A 24,075-nucleotide genomic window follows, 5' to 3' on the forward strand; every position below is an offset into this window, starting at 1 on the left:
TTTTGCTCTCCCAAGAGAATGCGGCTTGTAAAGGGGTTATATGGCTTTTTGGAAGATATGTCTGTCTGTGGGTATGCACTAAAATGAAACTACCAGCTTCAGAGACCTTATTCCTCTGAATATCTGCTGATAGGAAGCAGACAGGAAGGGAGGGGATTTGCTTTCACATCCTGCTTGAGGACTCCGAGGTGGCATCTGACTGGCCTCTGTTGGAAGCTAAATACTGGACTAGATATATCTTGCGTTTATCTTGTGTTCCTCTGCCCCTTCTCCTTCCTGCGGTTCATCATAGTTGATGTTCATAGTACTGGGCAAGCTTCCCTGTTCTCTTCTGAGGTCAACATTTGGCATTTTGGATGCACACTAAAGCCCACCAGGGACTGGGAGGAGACTCCTGCATTTGCCCCTGACATTTGGCAGGACATGAACTCAGAGTCTGCTGAAAGGCAGCCTTGTTCACTTGCGTTCTGGCCACCTACTTCTGCACCACCCAAAGACATCAGAAAGGGCCATTCAGTCACTCTGGGTGGACAGAATTGGTTTCAACAGCTGGTACTTAGCGACTGGAAAGTCAGCAGTTCCTTGGGTGGAGAAGAAAGATACTCCACATTTCATTCCTTTGCTCTGGATAAACTGTGTGACTGTCAAGAGATGGCTGTTGAAAGGATCAGCCTTGCCAACTATAACAGCACAATTGTTCCCAGCAGTTACATTTTCCTGATCCTGGTCCAAAGACCTCTCCTACAGTCCGTATTTACCAGTGGCAGCCTCTATTTTCTGGTATCTGCTTTGGAGAAATGTTGAGGGGGTCCACACACGCATGCGGCAGGTCTTCAAGTTTCATCTCTGTCTCACAAGTCTCCAGAAGTTAAATGTGTAGTTCAAGAAGTGGTTGCCCCTAATCCCTGGCAATACTGCCTGGGGCTGCTGGCAGTGGGAGCCCAGCAATGTCTAAAGGGGTACAGGTTGCCCAACCCAAGACACACTATGCTAGTAAACTGCTTCCCTTCCATACTTTCACCCAGTTGCCCCTACAGGTAATGAATGTTGCTGAAGATGCTGGATTTGCATCCATTTTGTTATATGTGCTACCAGACAACATGTCTCTGAATACCTGTTTCTTGAAATCCCTAGTGGTTTGGGTCTGGCTAGCTCGAGTCCTGCTTGCCATTTTCCCAATGGGTCATCTGGTTGGACATTATGAGAATAGGATGATGGATGAGACAGGCTTGTTCCAGAAGACCCTTCTTACTGTAGGGATGTGGATAGATGCTAGGAGGGGGCATATTTATTAAATATTATCCTTCCTTCCTCATGTTTGCGAGTTCAGCCGAATGCATCCTTTTACATTCAAGTAATCCAGGATTACTTGATCGAAAGGTCGGCGGTTCGAATCCCCGTGGCGGGGTGCGCTCCCGTTGTTCGGTCCCAGCGCCGGCCAACCTAGCAATTCGAAAGCACTCCCAGGTGCAAGTAGATAAATAGGGACCGCTTACTAGCGGGAAGGTAAACGGCGTTTCCGTGTGCGGCTCTGGCTCGCCAGAGCAGCGATGTCACGCTGGCCACGTGACCCGGAAGTGTCTCCGGACAGCGCTAGCCCCCGGCCTCTTGAGTGAGATGGGTGCACAACCCCTAGAGTCTGTCAACACTGGCCCGTACGGGCAGGGGTACCTTTACCTTTTACCTTAATCCAGGATAGTTTCAGGTAGACTGGATTCTCCTGGTATCCCCCCCCCCCTTAAGACAATAATCACACAAACAGTCCTGTAAGGGGTAAAAATAGCATTTACTCACCCAGAATACTTGTTGAAGAGTAACAGATACAGTAGCTTTGTTCAGGCAGACTTAAAATGGTAATTCAGTTATAAAGACATACTTAAGACTAGCTTAAAATGGTGTCTGAGCATTGGAGCTCAGACATGCAGATGTCCTTCACATTTCTGTCTTGGTGCTGAGATGAAGAGGAAGAGAAGAGAGAGAGAGGATGTGCCCAAGCAGGTAAGAGAATATCTATAGTTATGCCCTTCACCTGTCAGGGCACAGTGGGAGTGTCTCTCACAGAAAAACTCTGTGAGCTTCAGTTCTCATCATGTGCCTTTCTAGCAAAGCATCAGTTGTTGGTTTGACTGCATTGTAAATATTCCACACTTATGTTCATAGAATAATAGAATTTAGAGTGTGAAGGGGTCCCTGGGGGTCATCTAGTTCAACCCGCTACAATGCAGAAATCTCAATTATATCAATTAATATTGCAATTATATCCATTGTAATATTAATTACTGTATTAAATGTTCTAAAGGTTTTTTGTTTGGATTTACTTTAAGGAGACTGAAGAGTTTTTGGGCAGCAATGTGCAATGGTGGGAAGGGACAAAAAAGGGACCCCTGACCATTAGGTCCAGTCATGACCGACTCTGGGATTGCGGCGCTCATCTCGCTTTATTGGCCGAGGGAGCCGGCGTACAGCATGACTAAGCCGCTTCTGGCAAACCAGAGCAGCGCACGGAAATGCTGTTTACCTTCTTGCCAGAGCGGTACCTATTTATCTACTTGCACTTTGACGTGCTTTCGAACTGCTAGGTGGGCAGGAGCAGGGACCGAGCAATGGGAGCTCACCCTGCCGTGGGGACTCAAACCGCCAACCTTCTGATCAGCAAGTCCTAGGCTCTGTGGTTTAACCCACAGCGCCCCCCGTGTCCCTTGTTTTGGGGTTAGTTAAGTGTTAAAAATATTCAAATCTGTCCCGTTTTCGCTTCTCTGAATCAAGAAGAGAGAAGCATGAGTCTGTTTACAGAAGATTCTATTTTGACATAATAGCCGCACTTTTCATACTTGAGTGTGTTTACATTGCAGGGTCAATTCCAAAACTTTACCAAGTTCAAAGGGAGGGGAACAGCCATGCTGTTTCGCTAGTAACCTCAGCTGAATGAATAAGCTAGTACTCTGGAAAATAAAAATAAAATGGTCTCTCTCCATGGAAATCGCCATGAAACAAAAATATGATCAGGGTGGGCTATGGGTGGAACCCATGTGTAATTATGCTTTCAACTAGGAAGTTCAAAACCAGTCTGTAGTGGTGTGCGCTATACTCATCAGTCTGTATTTTTGTCGATTGTGCTGACGGTCTCTTTGGAGGCATTGCCAAACTCGGCCCTCCAGCTGTTTTGGGACTACATTTCCCATCATCCCTGACCACTGGTCCTGTTAGCTAGGGATGATGGGAGTTGTAGTCCCAAAACAGCTGGCAGACCGAGTTTGGGGATGCCTGCCCTATAAGATAACTGAATGTTGGGTTTCAGCTTGGGAGTCTCACACTTCAGTTCTAAAACTAATTTGAAAATCCATTTCATTTCTGTAAGTGAGGCTTATTTTGAAGTATAGCTGTATACTTGTATATCTGAAGGAGCGTCTCCACCCCCATCATTCAGCCTGGACACTGAGATCCAGTTCCAAGGACCTTCTGGTGATTCCCTCACTGTGATAAGTGAATTTACAGGGAACCAGGCAGAGGGCCTTCTTGGTAGTGGCACCCACCCTGTGGAACACCCTCCCTTGTCAGAGAGATAAAGAACTACACAATGTTTAGAAGACATCTGAAGGCAGCCCTGTTTAGGGAAGCTTTTAATGTTTTATTATGTTTTTATATGTGTTGGAAGCTGCCCAGTGTGGCTGGTTTGGGTTCAAATCCTGGCTCTCCAATGACCTTTCATTATGGACTACTTTGGATGTTTTTCCTGTTGGAGAAAGGTTGTGCCCTATGGGTCACCAAAAGTGCACCTTCTTACCCTACATATTGGGCAGGACTGTTCTCCTCTCAATGTATGGGTGTAACATGTATATAAGCTTATATATTAAAAAGCTCAACCCATGTAGACCAAAAGCGCAAATGGATTCAGTTGTGCAATTTGGACCGTTGTGAATTTCAATTGATGCCCATCTGCTCTGTGCAAACTTTTCACCCACAGCTGGACATCTCACAGGTGGGGGAAATGTGCCCAGTGGGCAGAGGGAGAAGTCACATGCTTGTGCCCATCCCAAATAACTGATGAGAACATTGTCCAAGCCAGCCCAGGCTCCTAGTTCATCTTAGTTGTGTGGCAAGACCCTCAAGCCAACCCCCCATTAGGGTAAATAAATTCACAGACACAAATACTTTGTTTAAAGTTTTTGGGCAAAAATTTGGCCACAACTTTATTGATTACAGGAATGAGAGCGGTATTGGCTTAGGCATTGGCAAGACTACATCTGACTCCTGTCCCCTTTGCAGGAAGTCTGTAAGGGTAAACCACCCAAAGGGAAACTGCTTCGGGGGAACCCGCCTGCATCCCCCCTGGTGTTCCCAGCAGCCTGGCATGGCCCTCACCCTTCAAGTGGACTTGGGACAGGAACCAGGGCCTGGCTTCCCTTAACAGAATACCCTTGAAACTGGAGGGGCAGGCGATGGCTGACATCTCCTCCCCCATTCACCATAAGCCAATGCCTAACCGCCAAACCTTACAAAGTTGTGATGATTGCTAAGAGGTAGGCAAAAACCGAGTGGCCCGTGCCAATTTGCCAAATGGAAAAAATTCCTATGCAGCCCCGGACTCAAGCCAGGCAACCAGTCAAAGGCCAAAGCAAGGCCAAAGGATCTAAATTAAAGGGAGGGTGGGCGGGTGTTCAGCAGCGTGAAGCACGAGCCTGGCACACGTCACGCGGCTGCTTTTATACTTTCCCCCACTATCACCCTTTGACATGATTGGGCAATAGCCCTGGGTGATTGTGGTGCCACCCTGGCGTGAGGGCGATAGCTCCACTCACGCCAGGGTGGGGGGAACCAGGTTGAGAGCCTGCCCGCAACCAGGACCATCTATTAAGATGATCCCATTTCTCCCCCAGTGAAATGGATAGTTGTTGGATTTCAAAGATGAGGTGACTGTAAATGTTATCTGACAGATACTAGCTGCCGCTGATGAAATTTATTCCATTTCCCGATCCTATCAGAAATCGTTTTCTGACCCATTGAGCACTGAATCCCTGCTTGTACTTAGAGAAGTGGCATCCTGCCATCGAATTACCTAAGTGCCTCCAGGCAACTCTCGCTGTCATCTGGGTATTAAAAACGGACACAAATAACTGGGAAGATTCGGTCCAGTTCCTGGCTTCGTATCCAGCATGCATAGTGCTCTCTGAGCAGCACCAGATCTTAAGTGCTGAAGTTCGTCCAAAGCCCTAACAAAATTTAAGTTGGAGCAATCTGCCAAATGGCACATTTGGTATTGGAAGAATGTGCTGAGAGACAATTACCTCTTTCTCTCTGTTTAAAAGGTCTGTGTCACAGAGCGAGCCTGCAAACTTAAAAGAAGCATCTTAAACACATTATAAAATGGTCTGTTTGCTAGATAGGACCAGCTCCTCTTTCACAGATTATGTTGTAGCTCCACCTGGCAGGAAATTTGGGAATTATCTTGTTAGTATGAAAAGATTACAGCTCAGATTCTGGAAACATGCAGCTCCACTGAGACCACAGAGAAATAGTTTCAGCATTATGGCCCATCGTTTTGCTGTAGTGATTATTTAAAGAGATAGTACTCATCAGCCGGATGGAGGAGAAGCTCTGGTTGTGGTATGCATATTGTGGGATGTTGGAGAGCTCTGTTCCCCAAAGCTGCATAGCAAAACACTCAGTTAATTTCATGCAGTAAATCAAGCCCTCCTTTCGTGGTATCATGTGAGCCCAAGCATTCTATAGCATAAAATGTACTTATATTCAGGGGAACCCTGCTATTTCCTTTTCTTATTATTTATTGCTTATTCGCTTTCTTTGTGGTATGAGGTAATGCCCTGCTACTACACTTTTGGATTGTGAACAATATTAAAAATAAAAATATATTTACTCAGGAAACCCCAGACAAAATCCCTGCCGCCCCGTTATCCCACTAGCACACGGGACATGAGACAGTCTTTCAGCCTTACTTGAATATCTTTGAAATGGGACCATGAACATAGGTGACATCATCCAGTTTTAATTTATTTTTCTGGAGTGCAAGTGAGCGTTGTCAAGCCCTCTACTCAATATGGGCTTCTTGTGTTGCAGGACTGTAAGTGCTTTGTCTGGCAATCCCAGAATGCATTGCTCCCTCCCTTTGATAGCCTCTGTGTATAAAATCACATAAGAATGCAAAAAGAGCATCTGGTGGATCAGGCCCACAAGCCATCTAGTCCAGCATCCTGTTCTCACAATGGCCAACCTCTAGATTTTAATTTTATTTTAAATCTAAATGGAAACGTTGGATGCCCCCTCCCTGCACATATATAACACCATTTAAAAGTGAGTAGATAGTCCACCTTTGCAGGTACAGTGGTGCCTCGCAAGACGAAAATAATCTGTTCTGCGAGTCTCTTCGTCTAGCGGTTTTTTCGTCTTGCGAAGCAACCCTGTGAGCGGCTTAGCGGATTAGCGCTATTAGCGGCTTAGCGGCTATTAAAGGCTTAGAAAAGGGGGGGGGGGCGAAAAAAATCGCAAGACTCGCAAGACGTTTTCGTCTTGCGAAGCAAGCCCATAGGGAAAATCATCTTGCGAAGCACATCGAAAAACGAAAAAACCCTTTCGTCTAGCGGGTTTTTCGTCTTGCGAGGCATTCGTCTTGCAGGGCACCACTGTATAACCAGTGCTGGTTATTGGTAAGATAAACCTGTGTAATGCCTGCAAAAAATAGCAATCTTCTTGGTAACGGAGACCAGGAAGCATCATGGAAAAGTAGCTCATAGCCGCTGCCCTTCCCTTCAATGCCTTTTCCAATTTTCATGTCTTTGACTGTAAATTTGATTATAGCTGTGTTGCACTCGTTTTCTCTCTGCTGTTTTCTCTAAGCAACTGCTTTTTAATATAATTTGCTACAGTGCTACATTTTTATTATTAGGATGGTCTGTGGCCAAAAGAAATATAAGTAAATTAATTCATCGTTTTTTTTCACATGCTGGCTACAGCCCCCCCCCCCCGCCTCCCACTTTAGCATTATATTTTATTGTACATATTGTCATAATTTCTGCTAGACTTCTTCTACTGTAAACCAATTTTATGTCACTCGGGAGCCTGGATAACAAACAAGACTTATTGCAATGTGTCTGCATGTGTTTTAATATTGTTTTAATATGTTGCTCTTTTGTTGCTGCAAAGGCAACTGTCTTCTGGCACCTTAAAGACTAACAGATTTATTGCAGCAGAAGCTTTCACAGACTGGTTTCCACTTCCTCAGAACATTACTACTTTTCCTGAGTAGCCTCAAGGGGGCAGTGTCTATTAACTATTGGGGGGAAAATACAGTTCATAAGTATGTTGAACATCTGTCTTGACCAAATGCAACCCTATATACGTTCAGCTTTGAGCAATCCCCGCTGAACTCAGTGGGACTTAAGTCTAAATAGATAGTCATGGATTGCATTTTCATAGGTTGTATTTTAACAAGTCCTAAAAATTTCTGCCTTCAGTACCAAAGTAACATTCTTGAAATGCTGGCAGAACTTAGTGGATCATTCACATTGTTCCAACTCTCTGTCTTTCCCCCCCAATCCTTTCTTTTCTACTCTGTCCATCTTTTTCCGTTTTTCCTCCTCTCCCTGCTTGCCTTAAGGTGATTTTTTTACACACAATGGGCAACCAGGTAAGCAGAAATTTCATAGTCTACAGGGAGGCAAAGAAGAAGAACCTCACAACTTTTCTCTTGTGTCTCCATTGTGCAGTGCCCCAGCAAAACATATGACCCATCCATCAAGTCCACCAGAGATTTTCCTGACGATGTCATTAGCTTCATAAAACGCCATCCGGTGATGTACAAATCCGTCTACCCAGTAACCGGAGCGCCGGTGTTTTCCCAAATCAATGTGGACTACAGACTGACGCAGATTGTGGTGGATCGTGTCATGGCTGAAGATGGCCAGTATGACGTCATGTTCTTAGGGACAGGTGAGATGCATGACGTTGGCTCCTCTGTTTCCCATAGAGACTTCCTTCTTCCTGCAAAATGCCCTTTGCATGTATTCCACACACATGGAACAATGTTGCGTATATGGATCATTGTCTGGGGATTGCCTTGGGATTGCGAAAGACTTTGCCCCCCTTTCTTAACCCTGGAGCAAGAACATTTGCTCTTCGGGGCAGAGTATGTGCCTTAGTCAGATTGTGGACCAAGTCCATTGGCTGTGCACCATCTCACACAGGGCCAGATTTAGGTTTGATGAGGCCCTAAGCTACTGGAAGTAATGGGGCCCTTTATATGTCCAGCTGTCCTGGATCAACAACAAATTGTCGCTGTTTTTAGTGTTGAATATATGCTATATGGTAATTTATGAACCTACACAACACAAGGGATACGGGTGGCCCAATGGTCTAAACCACAGAGCCTAGGGCTTGCCGATCAGAAGGTCGGTGGTTCGAATCCCTGCAACATTGCTCGGTCCCTGCTCCTGCCAACCTAGCAGTTCGTAAGCATGTCAAAGTGCAAGTAGATAAATAGGTACCGCTCCGGTGGGAAGATAAACGGCGTTTCCGTGCGCTGCTGTGGTTTGCCAGAAGTGGCTTAGTCATGCTGACCACATGACCAGAAAGCTGTACACCGGCTCCCTTGGCCAGTAAAGCGAGATGAGCGCCACAACCCCAGAGTCGTCCGCGACTGGACCTAACAGTCAGGGGTCCCTTTACCTTTACATTTACACAACATTGTTGCTGTATGTAGGTTTTATTTGTTTTTTATCTTATATTTTGGAAATATACATCCAGGTTTCTTTTTCCTTTTTTTGTTTTTTATCTTATTTTTGTTATTATTTTTGTTAAAATATTTGTTTTTTATCTTATATTTTGGAAATATACATCCAGTGGTTTTTTTCTTTAATTTTTTGGGGGGCCCCCAAGAGAGCGGGGCCCTAAGCTATAGCTTGTTTAGCTCATACGTAAATCCGGCACTGGTCTCAGAATGAGGATGGCTGCAACTGAAAAATACCTGAAGCAGGTTTGGAGTAGGAGATATGGTTGTCATGCATAAACCATCACTGCAGATCCAGTTGTCTCACTGGAAAGATTCTAGAGTGTCTAAATCAGCTGCTTCTGGTGACAGGCAGAATTGGAGTGGCAGAGGAAGCTGCTCAGGTTCCCATAGGGGCGGGGCGCACTGCGGGGCCTCTGGAATCTGCCTGCCACCTCCCACTCAACCACCCTACAGCTGGGGGGGGGGAGGCAGCGGGCATACCGTTTGGGCGGCACGAAACCTGCACACGCCCAAGCCACCACATCTCTCCCAGGAGAGACTCATGGCTCGGGTGCACTGCAGGCCCCGTGGTGAGTGCCACCCAGCATGTTGTCACCCCCCTCAGTGGTGACACCCAGGGCGGCCTGCACCCACTGCACCCCCCTTCCTCTGCCCCTGCAGAAATGCCAAGGCATTTGGAACAGGTGCCTATCTGCAGATAAGTGCAAGGCTGCTCCCTCCATTTGAAGCCTGCTGAGTACAGTGGTACCTCGGGTTACATACGCTTCAGGTTGCATACGCTTCAGGTTACAGCCTCCGCTAACCCAGAAATAGTGCTTCAGGTTAATAACTTTGCTTCAGGATGAGAACAGAAATCGTGCTCCGGTGGTGTGGCAGCAGCAGGAGGCCCCATTACCTAAAGTGGTGCTTCAGGTTAAGAACAGTTTCAGGTTAAGAACGGACCTCCGGAACGAATTAAGTTCTTAACCCGAGGTATCACTGTATTTCCACATTTCTGCTTGTTTCAACACTGCATAACAGCAACTTTCTGTGGTCAAAATGCTGAGCCATGCTTTTGTTTTCTTTAGCCATGGTTAAGGCCTGGCCACCAACCAGGATGTGAAATCAAGGCCTGAAAGTGGGTTTGCAAACCATTGTTTGCATTACGCATGCTTAATCATTATATCTGCATTACGCAAATTGTGGTTAAGTCAGTTTCCCCCCTTTCCTGGTCTCTCTGCTTGCAAAATGATAAAACAGGTCATGTTGCTATATCCTGATATATATTTTTCAGGGGTAGGACTTTGCTCAGGAAGCTAAACCAATGTACTATAGTACCTCTGGGACCTTAATCAGGGCTAATAATAATAATAATAATAATTTATTATTTATACCCCGCCCATCTGGCTGGGCCTCCCCAGCCACTCTGGGCGGCTTCCATAAAAACCAAAAATACAGTAAAATATCACACGTTAAAAACTTCCCTGAACAGGGCTGCCTTAAGATGTCTTCTGAATGTCAGGTAGTTGTTTATCGCTTTGACATCTGCTGGAAGGGCGTTCCACAGGGCGGGTGCCACTACCGAGAAGGTTCCCTGTAGCTTTGCTTCTTGCAATGAGGGAACCGCCAGAAGGCCCTCGGCGCTGGACCTCAGCGTCCGGGCAGAATGATGGGGGTGGAGACGCTCCTTCAGGTCTGCCTCCATGGAAAGCTGTGAGTCCAAAATGACTCCCAGGCTGCGCACCTGGTCCTTCAGGGGCACAGTTACCCCATTCAGGACCAGGGAATCCTCCACACCTGCCCGCCTCCTGTCCCCCAAAAACAGTACTTCTGTCTTGTCAGGATTCAACCTCAATCTGTTAGCCGCCATCCATCCTCCAACCGCCTCCAGACACTCCAGACACCATGGTTAGTGCTAATGATGGTTGAAAGCATTATGTCTGCACCAGGCCAACGTGTGAAAAAACTATCATTATTCAGTGTTGCTCTTCATTGAAATAGTTTTTTTGCAGGTTATAGCACAAAATGTAGTCAGTAGATGGCAGTCCAGAATTTCAGCAGACAGAAGAGTACTGCCAGCAGTATCTAAATTGTTGAAAATTGAGCTTCCTAAGGGAAGCATGGCATATTTTATTTTATTTTACAAATTTAAAACCTGCCTTTTACAAAGTCATGCTAAAAGCAGACTTCACTGCTTGCTTATTTCTGTGTATTGGATTGCATAGTTAGTCTCTTTTTCTGTTTACCTACCATAAGTAAGATTGTGGGAAAAGTTCGTTTAGTCAATAGAGAAAATTCTGCAGTATTTTAAACATGTTGCAATAAATGATTCAGCTCACTAAGACTTTTTCCAGCCTTGTTTTCCAGTCACTCAATTCCAGGATCTTTTGTTTGTTTAATCACTGCCATATGCATGTCCCATGTGTAGCCTTGGAGTAGAACAAAATGAGAAGGGATTTATTTTTTTTCCTTTTGGAAATAACGCAGGACAATTGATTGCAATGGCATTGGTTTTGCTGTTTGTTTGCTTAATGCTTCACAATGCAGAGCGTGAGGCTGTGGTTACTCAGTGCTCAGGAAAGATACTTTGTTCATGCTCAGAGCTACTAAATAGTCCCAAGACATGAGATCTGGTGACACCTGAACTAAATCAACTGTTTTTCTGTTTGTGCTCAACGCTACAACACTCTTGTAGGTCATAGTTCACGGTCCTCATTTCAAATTTGGGAAAACAAAGCCATTGTAGAATTAGTTTCCAAATGCTAAACCAGTGACTTCATGATGCCATAAATTTGACTTGGATAAATTTATTCGAACACGCACCTTATATAGAAATTATCATGGATTCCAGATACAGTTTTTTCCACATTGGATGTGCTACAAGAGCTTGTGACTATTTAAGGGTGGTCAATTCAACATGACCATTGGCTCCTGCAGGAAATGGCAATCCCATATCAAGTTCTTTGTCTCCATCCTTGGCATTTAGAAAGATGTACATTTCTTGTTTCCTAGCCAGTGGCAGAGAGTCGTATATTGAAAAGAAAGGGAGTTTCGGTGCTTTTTTCTGGGGGGGGGGGACACAGGGGGACGCATACCCCTAAACATTTTGTGAATCTAAGTCTCTCCTCATTGAGGGGCAGTATTTCAATATGAGTAGGAAAGTGATAGTAAACCCTAAACATTTTTTTAAGAAAAAAAGCACTGGGGAGATTCATGGAGCAAAGGCATCGTAATGTGTGTCTGCTTAAAAAAATGAGGAGAGAGAGAATCCAATGAGGAGGTCTGCACTCAGTTAGGTGCCATATCTAAAGAAGATGGAAAATCTTAATGTAAAATCCAAAAATGGCCACTGATTTTCGGCTGTGTCCCTTTCTTGCAGATGTCGGAACAGTACTGAAAGTTCTGAGTATAACCAAGGAGAAGCGAGACATGGAGGAAGTGGTCCTGGAAGAGCTGCAGATATTCAAGGTAAGATTACAAGCCTCATCTATTGGAACACAATTCACAGAATCACAGAATTGCAGGGTTGGAAGAGACCACAAAGGTCATTTAGTCCAACCCCCTGCAATGCAGGAATCTTTTGCCTAAGGTGGGGCTTAGGCAAAAGAATCTCATGCTCTGCCAACTGAGCTCTTTCAGAAGGGCAACTGAAGGAAAATAAAGCTCAATGGATTTCATTCTTCAGAAAGAATCATTTTGGGAGGGCATAAAATCTTCATTTTCTGTTCCTCAAAAATAAGTCACTCACATCGGTCACCTGGAGAAAATTCTAGGATCTGCTGAAGTTTAATTAAGAATTCTGTATGCTTTTTTTAAACTAAGGAATTATGGTGAAAAGAAACTTAAATGCTCATAACAGAATTGCCACAGAAAGTGAAGCGAAATATGAGGTGAATTTGGAGGTTCCTGCTTGGGCAAAACATCTGCATTGATTTCAATATCAGATTAGCAAAATTTCTTGGTTTTTTTGCAGCCTGGGGTACTATAGGCGAGGAAGGACACCCTAAATAGCAGTTTTTGCTCTTGGCCCATAACTATGATGGAATTAGATGTTCTTCATTTGCCATGATTCTTAGAGAGTCAGCTTTAGGTCCAACCTTTGGCTTTCCTGCAATGATCTGGTGGCTTTGAAATCATCCTTGATGCCCTTGCCTTACATGTCTGTGGAAAACAATATTTTCTCCAGGTAAATCTCTCCCTGTGCACTTGGTACCTTGATTACAGAGGTGGAATACTTTTAAATGCCATCTTTTTGCTGCCATGGAGGCCAAGAGTGCTCAACAGGCTGCCAAGTAATCAGGAATTTCCGAGCATGTACCAATTTGCTGCATACTTGCGAGATCACGTCAAAGGGAAAGGCGCCATATCAGATTTAATACCAAACAGGGCTATTAGCTCAGCAGATGTTCCTCCATGTTATAAATGCACTTCTTATTTTTCTCATGCGAGGGGAAAAATTAGAAAGAGAGAAGGGGCTGTAGTTTATTTACATGTTTAAGAAGCCACACCAGAATGATGTCATTGGATGTTGGGGTTTCCAAGAACCAGCCGTTGTGACGACTTTGCAGGTGGTGGATGCTTTCTTGCCTTCAGCCTCATCCGCAGTCAGCTATATGGTTTGCCCTGAGGGAATAGTTACTCCCTTCCCTGGCCCCATTCAACACAAGGCAGCACTCACAAGCCCTGAAGAGTGGCTGCATCAGGTGATGGTTGCAGATCTAGCATAACGGGCAGAGTATTCTAGTGTTTGGCATCTCATGCCACCCAGTTGCTTTCCATGGAAGCCCCTCATGGGCTCAGTTGGCAACCCTTCCATTGAGATTCTTGGTCAGGAGAACCTCAAGTTATGGCTGGGTTGTGAAGCTCCTTGACTGACCAGGAACATTTCACAGTCCTAAGCAAGTGATGGATGTAAGACTCATACAAAAGAGTCTGTCTACTCAGGCCATTCTGCCCACTTCCATTTCACAGTACATAGTACATAGCCTCTTTATAATAAGTTAGAATGTAGCACATGGAATTTATCTTGTTGCTGGCTCACATTTTTCCCCATGTATTTGTTTATTTAACTTATATACTGCTTAACATTTTAAGAGGAAAAATCTAAGCAGTTTACAAGTACCATAAAACATGACAAATGATAACCATAAAAATGGCAAATACATTAGGGGCCCGCACTTGTAGTGACTGTGTGGAGGCTCAAATCAGTCCATGGCCCCTGTGACTGACAGAGGAGCCAAGTGAATCCGGCTGTTCCGAAACACCCTGTATGGATGCCCACCCTCTTTATGTGTGGACAACCTGTGAGATGGGTGCCACAGAAGCACAGGCATTTGACATTTTTGGCACTCCCGGACAGGAGAAGAAGAGGCTGTGGAATGTGTGCATTCTTTCCTGTCTTTCCAGCACTATATTCCTGTCCCTCAGCGGATCAGAAGGAACCTGAGGGCTGCGTACAGTATGAATCGTGTAGTGTTCAAGGGAGCCCTGCTCAGATACTTCTCTCTGAGCACATTTTCCAGGAAGGTTGGCCTTCACAGCTGCAGTTGATCCATTGTTAGAGTTGATCCATTGTTAGCTGATCCATTGTTAGAGTTAAAGCCATGGTTTTCCCAGTAGTGATGTATGGAAGTGAGAGCTGGACCATAAAGAAGGCTGATCGCCGAAGAATTGATGCTTTTGAATTATGGTGCTGGAGGAGACTCTTGAGAGTCCCATGGACTGCAAGAAGATCAAACCTATCCATTCTTAAGGAAATCAGCCCTGAGTGCTCACTGGAAGGACAGATCCTGAAGCTGAGACTCCAATACTTTGGCCACCTCATGAGAAGAGAAGACTCCCTGGAAAAGCCCCTGATGTTGGGAAAGATGGAGGGCACAAGGAGAAGGGGACGACAGAGGACGAGATGGTTGGACAGTGTTCTTGAAGCTACAAACATGAGTCTGACCAAACTGCGGGAGGCAGTGGAAGACAGGAGTGCCTGGCGTGCTCTGGTCCATGGGGTCACGAAGAGTCGGACACGACTAAACGACTAAACAACATGTTAGAGCTCGGAAGGTGTGATGCTTGGAGTGTTGGACTTAAGACATGGAAACACAGCTCCAAATCCCCGCTGAGTCCCAAAGTCTAGTGGGCGACTAACACACCTGGAAAATGGGCACACTTCCAGAAATACACCCTGTTTTCTTCTCGCGGAAGACAAATGAGTTTCCATTCCTGTCACAGGTGAATTCATCCCAGGCTGAAAGTCTCAGAATATTTTGGTTTCTAGGGAAGTACTATTTCAAACACTTAAGTAAAATTGCAAAGGGTTTTGGCTACTGGCCTCCTGCTGGTGGAGCGACAAATGTTTGGTAGTCTTCAATCTAAGCAGAAGAAGGGTTTTCATTGGGGTTTTTTCCATTTCCTTTTCAGCATCCCTCACCCATCTTGACTATGGAGATGTCCCCAAAGCAGGTAATTAATAATTACCAATTTTAGCACCTGCAGATTGCTTGTACATTATTGCAGATAACTATACCTGTTTTTCAAAGAGGGCATCTAAACATTTTCTATCCTAATATTTCCATTTCTTTCTTTTTCTTGAAGCATACAAAAAAAGTCACACCCTAGTCTGTCTTCTCTAACCCCTCACATTCAATATCAGAATACTTATTTTGTTCTGAAATACATTCCTGTATCTATGAAAAAGAAAAAAAGTATAAAAAGTGGGGAAAGTAATGTTTGTTCTGTTCTTTTATTTCCCAAACACATGAGTTGCACTGAAGTACCGCTGAAATTAAATTAGTCAGTGATTTTACAGTCCTGTGCAACTCTACTTGGAAGTAAATCTCATTGTGTTCATTCAGGCTTGCTCCTTAATAAGTGAGCGGTCAGGATTACTGCCTCAATGGAACTACAATGACCTTCCTCTGATTTAGGTAACTTACTCCAGTCCATGGGACGCAGGTGGCGCTGTGGGTAAAACCTCAGCGCCTAGGACTTGCCGATCGCATGGTCGGCGGTTCGAATCCCCACGGCGGGGTGCGCTCCCGTCGTTCAGTCCCAGCGCCTGCCAACCTAGCAGTTCGAAAGCATCCCCGGGTGCAAGTAGATAAATAGGGACCGCTTACCAGCGGGAAGGTAAACGGCGTTTCCGTATGCTGCGCTGGCTCACCAGATGCAGCTTGTCACGCTGGCCACGTGACCCGGAAGTGTCTGCGGACAGCGCTGGCTCCCGGCCTCTAGAGTGAGATGAGCGCACAACCCTAGAGTCTGTCAAGACTGGCCCGAATGGGCAGGGGTACCTTTACCTTTACCTTACTCCAGTCCATATTGATAGAGCTCATGAAAAAAAATCCCATTTCTATAGGTTTCTCAGGCAAAGATGTATTTTAATTAGATTGTACCAAACCTGTGTTCCAATTTCCCAAGTGTTTTCTTCCCCATTAAATAACTTTCAAATTTTCTGCCTCATTTGCAGGGCACATTCAGAATTTGGGTGGGTGTAGAGTTGATCTTATTCTATTGCCGCAAAGTAAATAAGGCTGATGCCCACACTTCCTGATCTGAAAAAGGTCCCATGCGACGAGTTGCCACATGCCATCTTCCCCTGGGCTTAAATTGAAGGGAGAGAAGCTGAGGAGGAGACTAGCCACCAATTGCCAGAGACTGGTGTGAGCTCACGGGTTTTGCTTTTAAAAGGAGTCCTTGTTCCTTCCCTCAATGTTCCCTAAACACCCTCGGCCCTGTATACCTGAAGGAGCATCTCCACCCCCATCGTTCAGCCCGGACACTAAGGTCCAGCTCCGAGGGCCTTCTGGTGGTTCCCTCCCTGTGAGAAGCGAGGTTACAGGGAACCAGGCAGAGGGTCTTCTCGGTGGTGGTGCCCACCCTTCTGTTAGATGTCAAGGAAATAAACAACTATCTGACTTTTAGAAGACATCTGAAGGCAGCCCTGTTTAGTGAAGTTTTTAATGTGTGATGTTTTATTCTGTTTTTAATCTGTTGGGAGCCGCCCACAGTGGCTGGGGAAACCCAGCTGGATGGGCGAGGTATAAATAAATTATTATTATTATTATTATTATTATTATTATTATTATTATTAAAACAAAAAAACTTTCCACACATGTAGCTTTCATGCAGTGATTCCTTTCAAAGTAAAAGGCCTTCCCTTTTTTAAAAAATGACAACAAACAGCTGTCAGGCAGGTGGCAGGCATCTCTGAGCGTAGCGAAGGACGTCATGGGTTTTCACAAAGCTTGCAGACCCAGGAAGGCGGCAGAGTGAAGACCACCAGAGAAATGATTTGGAGCATGAATGAAACAGTACTCACAAATGCCCCTTAGCTATCTCAAAAGTAAAGTAACCGCAACAAAACCCCACATTCCACCCATGAAATTTTTTTGCTGCAGTCTGATAATTTTCAGATGCAATTTCACTTATTAATTGAAAGGGTTTTGTTTTGTTTTTAAGGAAGGGATTTTTTGACACAGCTCTGGTTTTAAGCTAGTATTGTAGTCAGCTTCATAGCTCACATCTCTCTGTGAATGGAATTATGGAATTCAACACTAGTATGTGTTTTAGAACTTTTATACCATTTTCAATATGCTACCTGCACTGGATCTTTGATGTGGACTTGAGAGCCAGTGTAAAAAGACTGGCAATGTTATGTCTACTTGGGTTGATTTCAGCTCAGATTGTTCTTGCAACTTACTTGGAGAAGCAATGATTGCCGTCTATATCAGACTGGCTGAGGAAAGCCAACTAAATAGACCCTGCTCTAAAAACTTGGAGATTAACTGCGCAGAGAGATTACTTGGACAAACAGAGTTTGTTCACTGATTACCAGAACATAAATTGCATTTGCTGTATAAATTTGTAAGGATTGTATAAAAATAGAAATTTTTAAATGAAAAATTGCTAAGAAGGAAATCAAGGCCAAAAGAAAAAGAGGTTTCTTGAAGAACGCTTCTAATTCATTTGCCTCGCCTGATTTTCAGCAACAATTGTACATTGGTTCCAGAGATGGATTGGCTCAGCTCTCGCTACACAGATGTCACACATATGGCAAGGCTTGTGCAGACTGTTGCCTTGCCAGAGACCCCTATTGTGCTTGGGATGGAAATTCATGCTCCAGATACACACCAACATCTAAAAGGTGAGTGATATCGTTCCTGCTTTGACCGAGCCTCTAAGAGCAGCTTCTTACGTGACCCCCATGATTTAATGCAGAGCTACTCCTTCCCACACTTCTGGGTTAACCTATGAAGCTCTGGGCTCTATGGGATGAGTTCAAGGCTGGCATTAGTGATGGAGGACACCAGAGCTTCCCCATGGATCCTCTGGTACCATCCTCTCTGCTAGTTCATGTACAGGTAACCTGGGTAGGGTTAACTAAGCTTCACTCAGAGTAGACCAATTGCAATTAATAGACCTCACTTAGTCACGTGGCGCTGTGGGTTAAACCACAGAGCCTAGGACTTGCTGATCAGAAGGTCGGTGGTTCGAATCCCCGCAATGGGGTGAGCTCCAGTTGCTCGGTCCCTGCTCCTGCCCACCTAGCAGCTCAAAAGCATGTCAAAGTGCAAGTAGATAAATAGGTACAGCTCTGGCAGGAAGGTAAACGGCATTTCTGTGCGCTGCTCTGGTTCACCAGAAGCAGCTTAGTCATGCTGTACGCTGGCTCCCTCAGCCAATAAAGCGAGATGAGCGCCACAACCCCAGAGTCGTCCGTGACTGGACCTAATGGTCAGGGGTCCCTTTACCTTTAGTCACGTTCATTGATTTCAACAGCTACACTCTAGGAAAAACTTAGTTAAATACCCCCCCCCCCCCACAAACACAGATGTTTCATGATGTCAGCAGGAGGAATCTTTGAATACTGTTATGTGTTACCTAATCTCTGAACAGTGGAAACATTTCAGGGACACCAGTACATATATTGGGCTTGACTTCCTTGGAATTAAGGTCCCAGGGTTGTCGGCATCTGTCTCAAGATACAGTGGAGTGTCCCTCCAGGGGTGAAGTCAAGCATCTGGAGAATCACAGCACCTGATGTGGCTGCAGAGACTTAGAAATGCTTAGCTGCTGCCTCCTGCATTGTTTTTTGCTGTGTTAGCAGCACTAAAGTGACTTCCCCGGGGTGCAAGCCTGGGCCGTGTGTCTGGAGGTCCTGGGCTGCTCAGTGCACAGCCATTAAAAGGTATTGTGTTCAGGCAATACATCTGGGACCTGAAACAAGCTTTTGCTGTGTGGGATGCTGCTCTTTGGGATTCCAGGAGCTCCATTCCATTCCATTTTCTCTTTCCTCTGCCCCAGATTTCTGGGTATTCCTTACGCCACCCCACAAAAGTGGGTCAGGATTCAGGAGCACACCCAGTTCTCACTGGAATGTTTTCCAGGTTTCCTCCTTCCATAGGCTTCCCCCCATCCAGCCACTTTTGCATTTCTGCAAGGCTTGGAGTACCCCAAGGCCTGTTGCTACCTGCCTGATTCTTATGGGTGCATGGTGCTTATTTGGCAATGGAAGAAGCAGCACTTGCAGCCTGAACACCAGAAAGAAAAGGAAAGTTGACTGTGACTATAATATCAGTGACACCTTATTCATATATGTAACCTGATGTTACTTTCTCCAAGTGAGCAACTTCCCTTAAGCTCCATCCCACATCCAAAGAACAGCAGGCGTAATTTCACAAAGTCATGACAACCTTTATTTTTCCAGGCGTGCAAGGAGGCAAGACGTCAAGTATGGAGACCCAGCTACCCAGTGCGGTGATACGGAAGATAGTAAGTATCTGCATCTTTGTCTCCAAAAAGATAGGTGAGGGGCCTAAGGAAATGATGTGCTCAGCTCTTGCAAGGCCTGGTTACTGAGTAGATGATGCTCAGATACCAGAAGTGTAGCCAGGTTGTGGTGACTCTGTGTGGACCAAAATGCATTTACTTCTTAAATTCAAGGGCTGAATTAGAGTATTGGAAACAACATCTGGCTTACATTCCTTGATAGATGGTGTTATGTAGTGTAGTTTCACCCTGGGCCAACAGGGGGATACTGTATATAGTTTTCACTCAGGTCTGTAGATAGTTTTCACTCAGGTCCGCGGCAGTTTGCGAGGGAGGTGTAGGTGGGGCCTCGCCATCTGTACGTGTCTCTTCTGGAGCCGCAAGCGCAGTTGGGGGCACCTCGGTAGTGTCCAAGTCCCCAACCCTGCGCCTAAGTTGGTCTATGTGCCGTCGCCACAAGCGCCCGTCTTCGAGTGCCACCTGGTACGAGCGAGGTCCAGTGACTCCCACTACTGTGGCTGGCACCCAAGGGATGTCCCCCACATAGTTCCGGGCAAAGACCTGGTTTCCTGGGACAAATGACCGTGGTGCGTTGGCACAGCCTGGGGGTTCAGCCACGGCAAAGTCTGGGTGTAGCCGGTCGAGCGGTGACCTGAGGCGGCGGCCCATAAGCAGTTCCGCAGGACTCCTCCCTGTGGCCGCATGAGGGGTGATGTGTTGCGCGAACAAGTATTCGGCGACCCGCTCATGCCAGTCTCCCCGGTCCAGGCGCGCCAGTGCCTCTTTTGTCGAGCGCACCATTCTTTCCGCTTGCCCGTTGCTGGATGGATGAAAGGGTGCCGTTAGGGCATGGCGGATGCCCAGTCCCAAAAGATACCGCTCAAACGTGCCTGATGTGAACTGCGGTCCGTTGTCAGAGACAAGGACATCAGGACACCCATGCGTTGCAAACAGGCCTCGCAGCACCCGGATGACAGCTTCGGTAGTGGTGGAGGGCATCAGGGCGCTGCGAGGCCTGTTTGCAACGCAAAGGACTATGTTGTTGGACAGGTATCACTGTTGGTCTAAGTATGGGAAATGTAACCGATATGCTTTTGTGCCTAATTGAACCATTACGCGTAGTGCTGTATATAAGGAAACCATTACGATTGTAACTAACGCCTTATCTCGGTGGGGAGGGGTGTTATGTAGTGTAGTTTCACCCTGGGCCAACAGGGGGATACTGTATATAGTTTTCACTCAGGTCTGTAGATAGTTTTCACTCAGGTCCGCGGCAGTTATTTTAGGCGGGAACTCTGGGCTGTTGTGGTTACAATGTGACAGCCGGCTGCCTATAAATACAGGCCGGCTGAGCTGTTCACTGTCAGTTCTATTCCAGCTTACCATAATAAAGAGCTACTTGAAGAGATCGCTGTGCCGGCTGCTATGTCAACCCACGACTTAACAGATGGCATGCACAAGCAGATCTGTAAGCAGCGCCCTCAGTGCTAATAGACCGAGCTAGCCTCTTGAGAGTTAGTCTAGGACTATAGTGAGGGGTCCATAGATGTGCTGCATCATGTGAAGTGATGCAACCTGGAGGCAAAACAGAAATACAGAAAAAGCAGAGGATACCCTTGCAGGCAGAGAACTCATTACAAGTAACTTGCACTATGCACGCTTTTCATTTGTGCACACACAAAAAGGGAAGGTGTCTGGGGAAGAAAGACTTTTGCAATCCCACCCACTATTGAAGCCAATTTGTTCTGACTAGAGACGGTTTTGGCTCTATGCCGTGTAGGTTGAGAGCCGCCTGTATTCCTTTCTTATGCCTTCAGCAGGAGTAGAAATAGTTAATGGGAAGTCTGTGGAAGTCTGGGAAGCAATTTCGGGCAAATATGCCCCCTCTCCCCCAAAAGAGAATAGCAGGTCTGGTTGGCTGGTTCTTGCTGTATACCTGAACTAACACTGAGCTAGTTGGACTCTCTGCAACCCTTCAAGAAACACAAAGAAAGGAATAGTTCTGGAGATGACGACCATGGAAGAGTTAATTGGTGTCTATGTAAGTACTATAACTGAATGTGAGAGGAACGCTACAGCTTTCCAAGAGCAACGCAGGAGGTCGGCTTAGGCAAGTGAGCCAAAGAAGCAGAATTCCCCCAAGGAAAACTGAGGAAGCACACTTTTTTCCATTCCCTTGGCTTATTTCCACAGAGCAACTTTTTGTCAAAGATCTAGCATCTTAGTTCCAGCTATCAAGCTATCCAGGCCTTCTTCTAATTCTTCCTTGCTAATTAAACAATCCTCTTCTTAACAACTGCCTACTGTCTCCCACCACTATGGACACTGATGGACATTGCCAAGTGGTCTGGCTTACTCCCCTGGCAACTGGTACTGCTGTCTTGTGGTTAAGATGAAATTTCTGTGACAATGTAACGTAACGTTTTAAATGTTCAACAGGGTATTTTGTTTTCCTTTCTTAAACAAAACAATAGGGTCCCCTGCCCCGAACACACATTTGGTTTATTATTTGATCCAGGAAGCGCAACTGTTTTCAATTGATCCTCAGTTATTTCAGTTAGCGCTCTGTTGTAAACTAAAATTAAGGGCCATCAAATGGACCCGAGTACAGACAGGGTGAATGAGGGCTGCAGCTTTCTGTGCTGCTACTTTGAGAGTGTAAGCAGTGACCCAAGGAAACAATAAGTTCTCTTTCTGGAATGAGCCAATTGACTTTGTCCTGTAGACTGATAGGAGTTGACACAAAATAAAGCACTGTGCAGTTATGGACTGTGGGAATGGAATTCCTCATATAAGAGCCACATTTAACGTCTTCTGATCTGCATGGTACAGGTTTTCTTCATGGCTGTATGTGGGCCTGTTCTTTTCACCTTGGCCTTTGCCCAGAGACTTGGCTTAGATGGAAGCTGCAGGTATGGCTCTCTAAGCTGCCTCAGTGGGAGACATTTAGAAAGCAGGTTTTTACTCCCTCCTCATCTTCCCAAACCTGCCAACCTAGCAGTTCGAAAGCACCCCCGGGTGCAAGTAGATAAATAGGGACCGCTTTCTAGCGGGAAGGTAAACGGTGTTTCCGTGTGCGGCTCTGGCTCGCCAGAGCAGCGATGTCACGCTGGCCACGTGACCCGGAAGTGTCTGCGGACAGCCCTGGCCCCCGGCCTCTTGAGTGAGATGGGCGCACAACCCCAGAGTCTGGCAAGACTGGCCTGTACGGGCAGGGGTACCTTTACCTTTTTACATCTTTCCAAATGGGGAGAAGTTCCAGGCAAAAAGTATTTAAGCAAGTTTGGTTTCATTTGGAAGGATGCCGCAGGAAGCTGATGGCATTTTGCAATATTTGTGTTTATTTACAAATGTATGCAAACAGTGCATAGATGGAGGGCTAGAAAGACATTTCATTTCCCCCCACCCTCGCTTAGTTTGCCTGTTCCCTGTGGTTGGAGGGATGGAATCAGGATGAAGAAGGCAACTGTTCCCTAGCCTTAAAGGTAAAGGTAAAGGGACCCCTGACCATTAGGTCCAGTCGTGGCTGACTCTGGGGTTACGGCGCTCATCTTGCTTTATTGGCCAAGGGAGCCGGCGTATAGCTTCTGGGTCACGTGGCCAGCATGACTAAGCCGCTTCTGGCAAACCAGAGCAGCGCACAGAAACACTGTTTACCTTCCCCCTGGAGCGGTACCTATTTATCTACTTGCACTTTGACGTGCTTTTCAACTGCTAGGTTGGCAGGAGCAGGGACTGAGCAACGGGAGCTCACCCCGTTGTGGGGATTCGAACCGCTGACCTTCTGATCGGCAAGTCCTAGGCTCTGTGGTTTAACCCACAGCGCCACCCGCGTCCCTCCCTAGCCTTACTCAGCCTGAAATATCCCTAACAGAGAAATGCGTCTGGCAACATTGCCCCTGACTGTTAATGGAAGTCTGCAGCAGAACATCTGGATCTGTTAACATCCTCCTGTACAAACTCAAAATCTTACAACACCATGTGACCATGAGGAGTTCTTGAAGGAAGAACAGGGTGAAAGGTGAAGACAAGGCATGTCAAGCCTTGTGCCCAGGGTGGGCTTATTCCACCACAATGGTAGCAGGGAGATATCCCAAAAGTTTAGCGTATCCATTGCTATATCCTGTGATTCAGGTCAGGTGGCACTCAAGGCTGGTTCCAATCACTCTCCAGTGTCCTGACTGTGTGCATTCACACCTGGAGCAGAAAACCCCCCCACAGATTCTGGCCCTGAGTCCCTCTTCTGTCTAAGACTTGTTGTTGAATCATACATCACTTCGGAGAGTTCTGCCAGACACTCCTGGTCTGTGTTTATAGATTTACAGTGGTACCTTGGGTTAAGAACTTAATTCGTTCTGGAGGTCCATTCTTAACCTGAAACTGTTCTTAACCTGAGGTACCACTTTAGCTAATGGGGCCTCCCGCTGCTGCTGCGCCACCACCGCACGATTTCTGTTCTCATCCTGAAGCAAAGTTCTTAACCCGGGGTGCTATTTCGGGGATAGCAGAGTCTGTAACCTGAAGCGTCTGTAACCTAAAGCATCTGTAACCTGAGGTACCACTGTTCCTCCTCCAGGTAACCTTGAATG

The 24,075-nt window shown here is 46.0% G+C and overlaps 1 protein-coding gene and 1 long non-coding RNA gene across 2 annotated transcripts in view; both read left to right on the forward strand.

Moving 5' to 3' along the window:
• The window catches only part of LOC144328074 (uncharacterized), a 363,019-nt gene that overhangs the window by 318,663 nt on the left and 20,281 nt on the right, over positions 1–24,075 (forward strand). The window lies entirely within an intron of this gene.
• Positions 1–24,075, forward strand: part of SEMA3D (semaphorin 3D) — a 172,839-nt gene that overhangs the window by 129,118 nt on the left and 19,646 nt on the right. The window contains exons 12-16 of the mRNA XM_028728773.2: positions 7,722–7,944; positions 12,102–12,190; positions 15,137–15,178; positions 17,704–17,861; positions 19,425–19,489. Of these exons, the coding sequence (XP_028584606.2) occupies positions 7,722–7,944; positions 12,102–12,190; positions 15,137–15,178; positions 17,704–17,861; positions 19,425–19,489 (577 nt within the window). The remainder of the gene's footprint in view (positions 1–7,721; positions 7,945–12,101; positions 12,191–15,136; positions 15,179–17,703; positions 17,862–19,424; positions 19,490–24,075) is intronic.

Source organism: Podarcis muralis, chromosome 6, assembly GCF_964188315.1.
Source record: "Podarcis muralis chromosome 6, rPodMur119.hap1.1, whole genome shotgun sequence".
Classification (NCBI taxonomy): Eukaryota; Metazoa; Chordata; class Lepidosauria; order Squamata; family Lacertidae; genus Podarcis; species Podarcis muralis.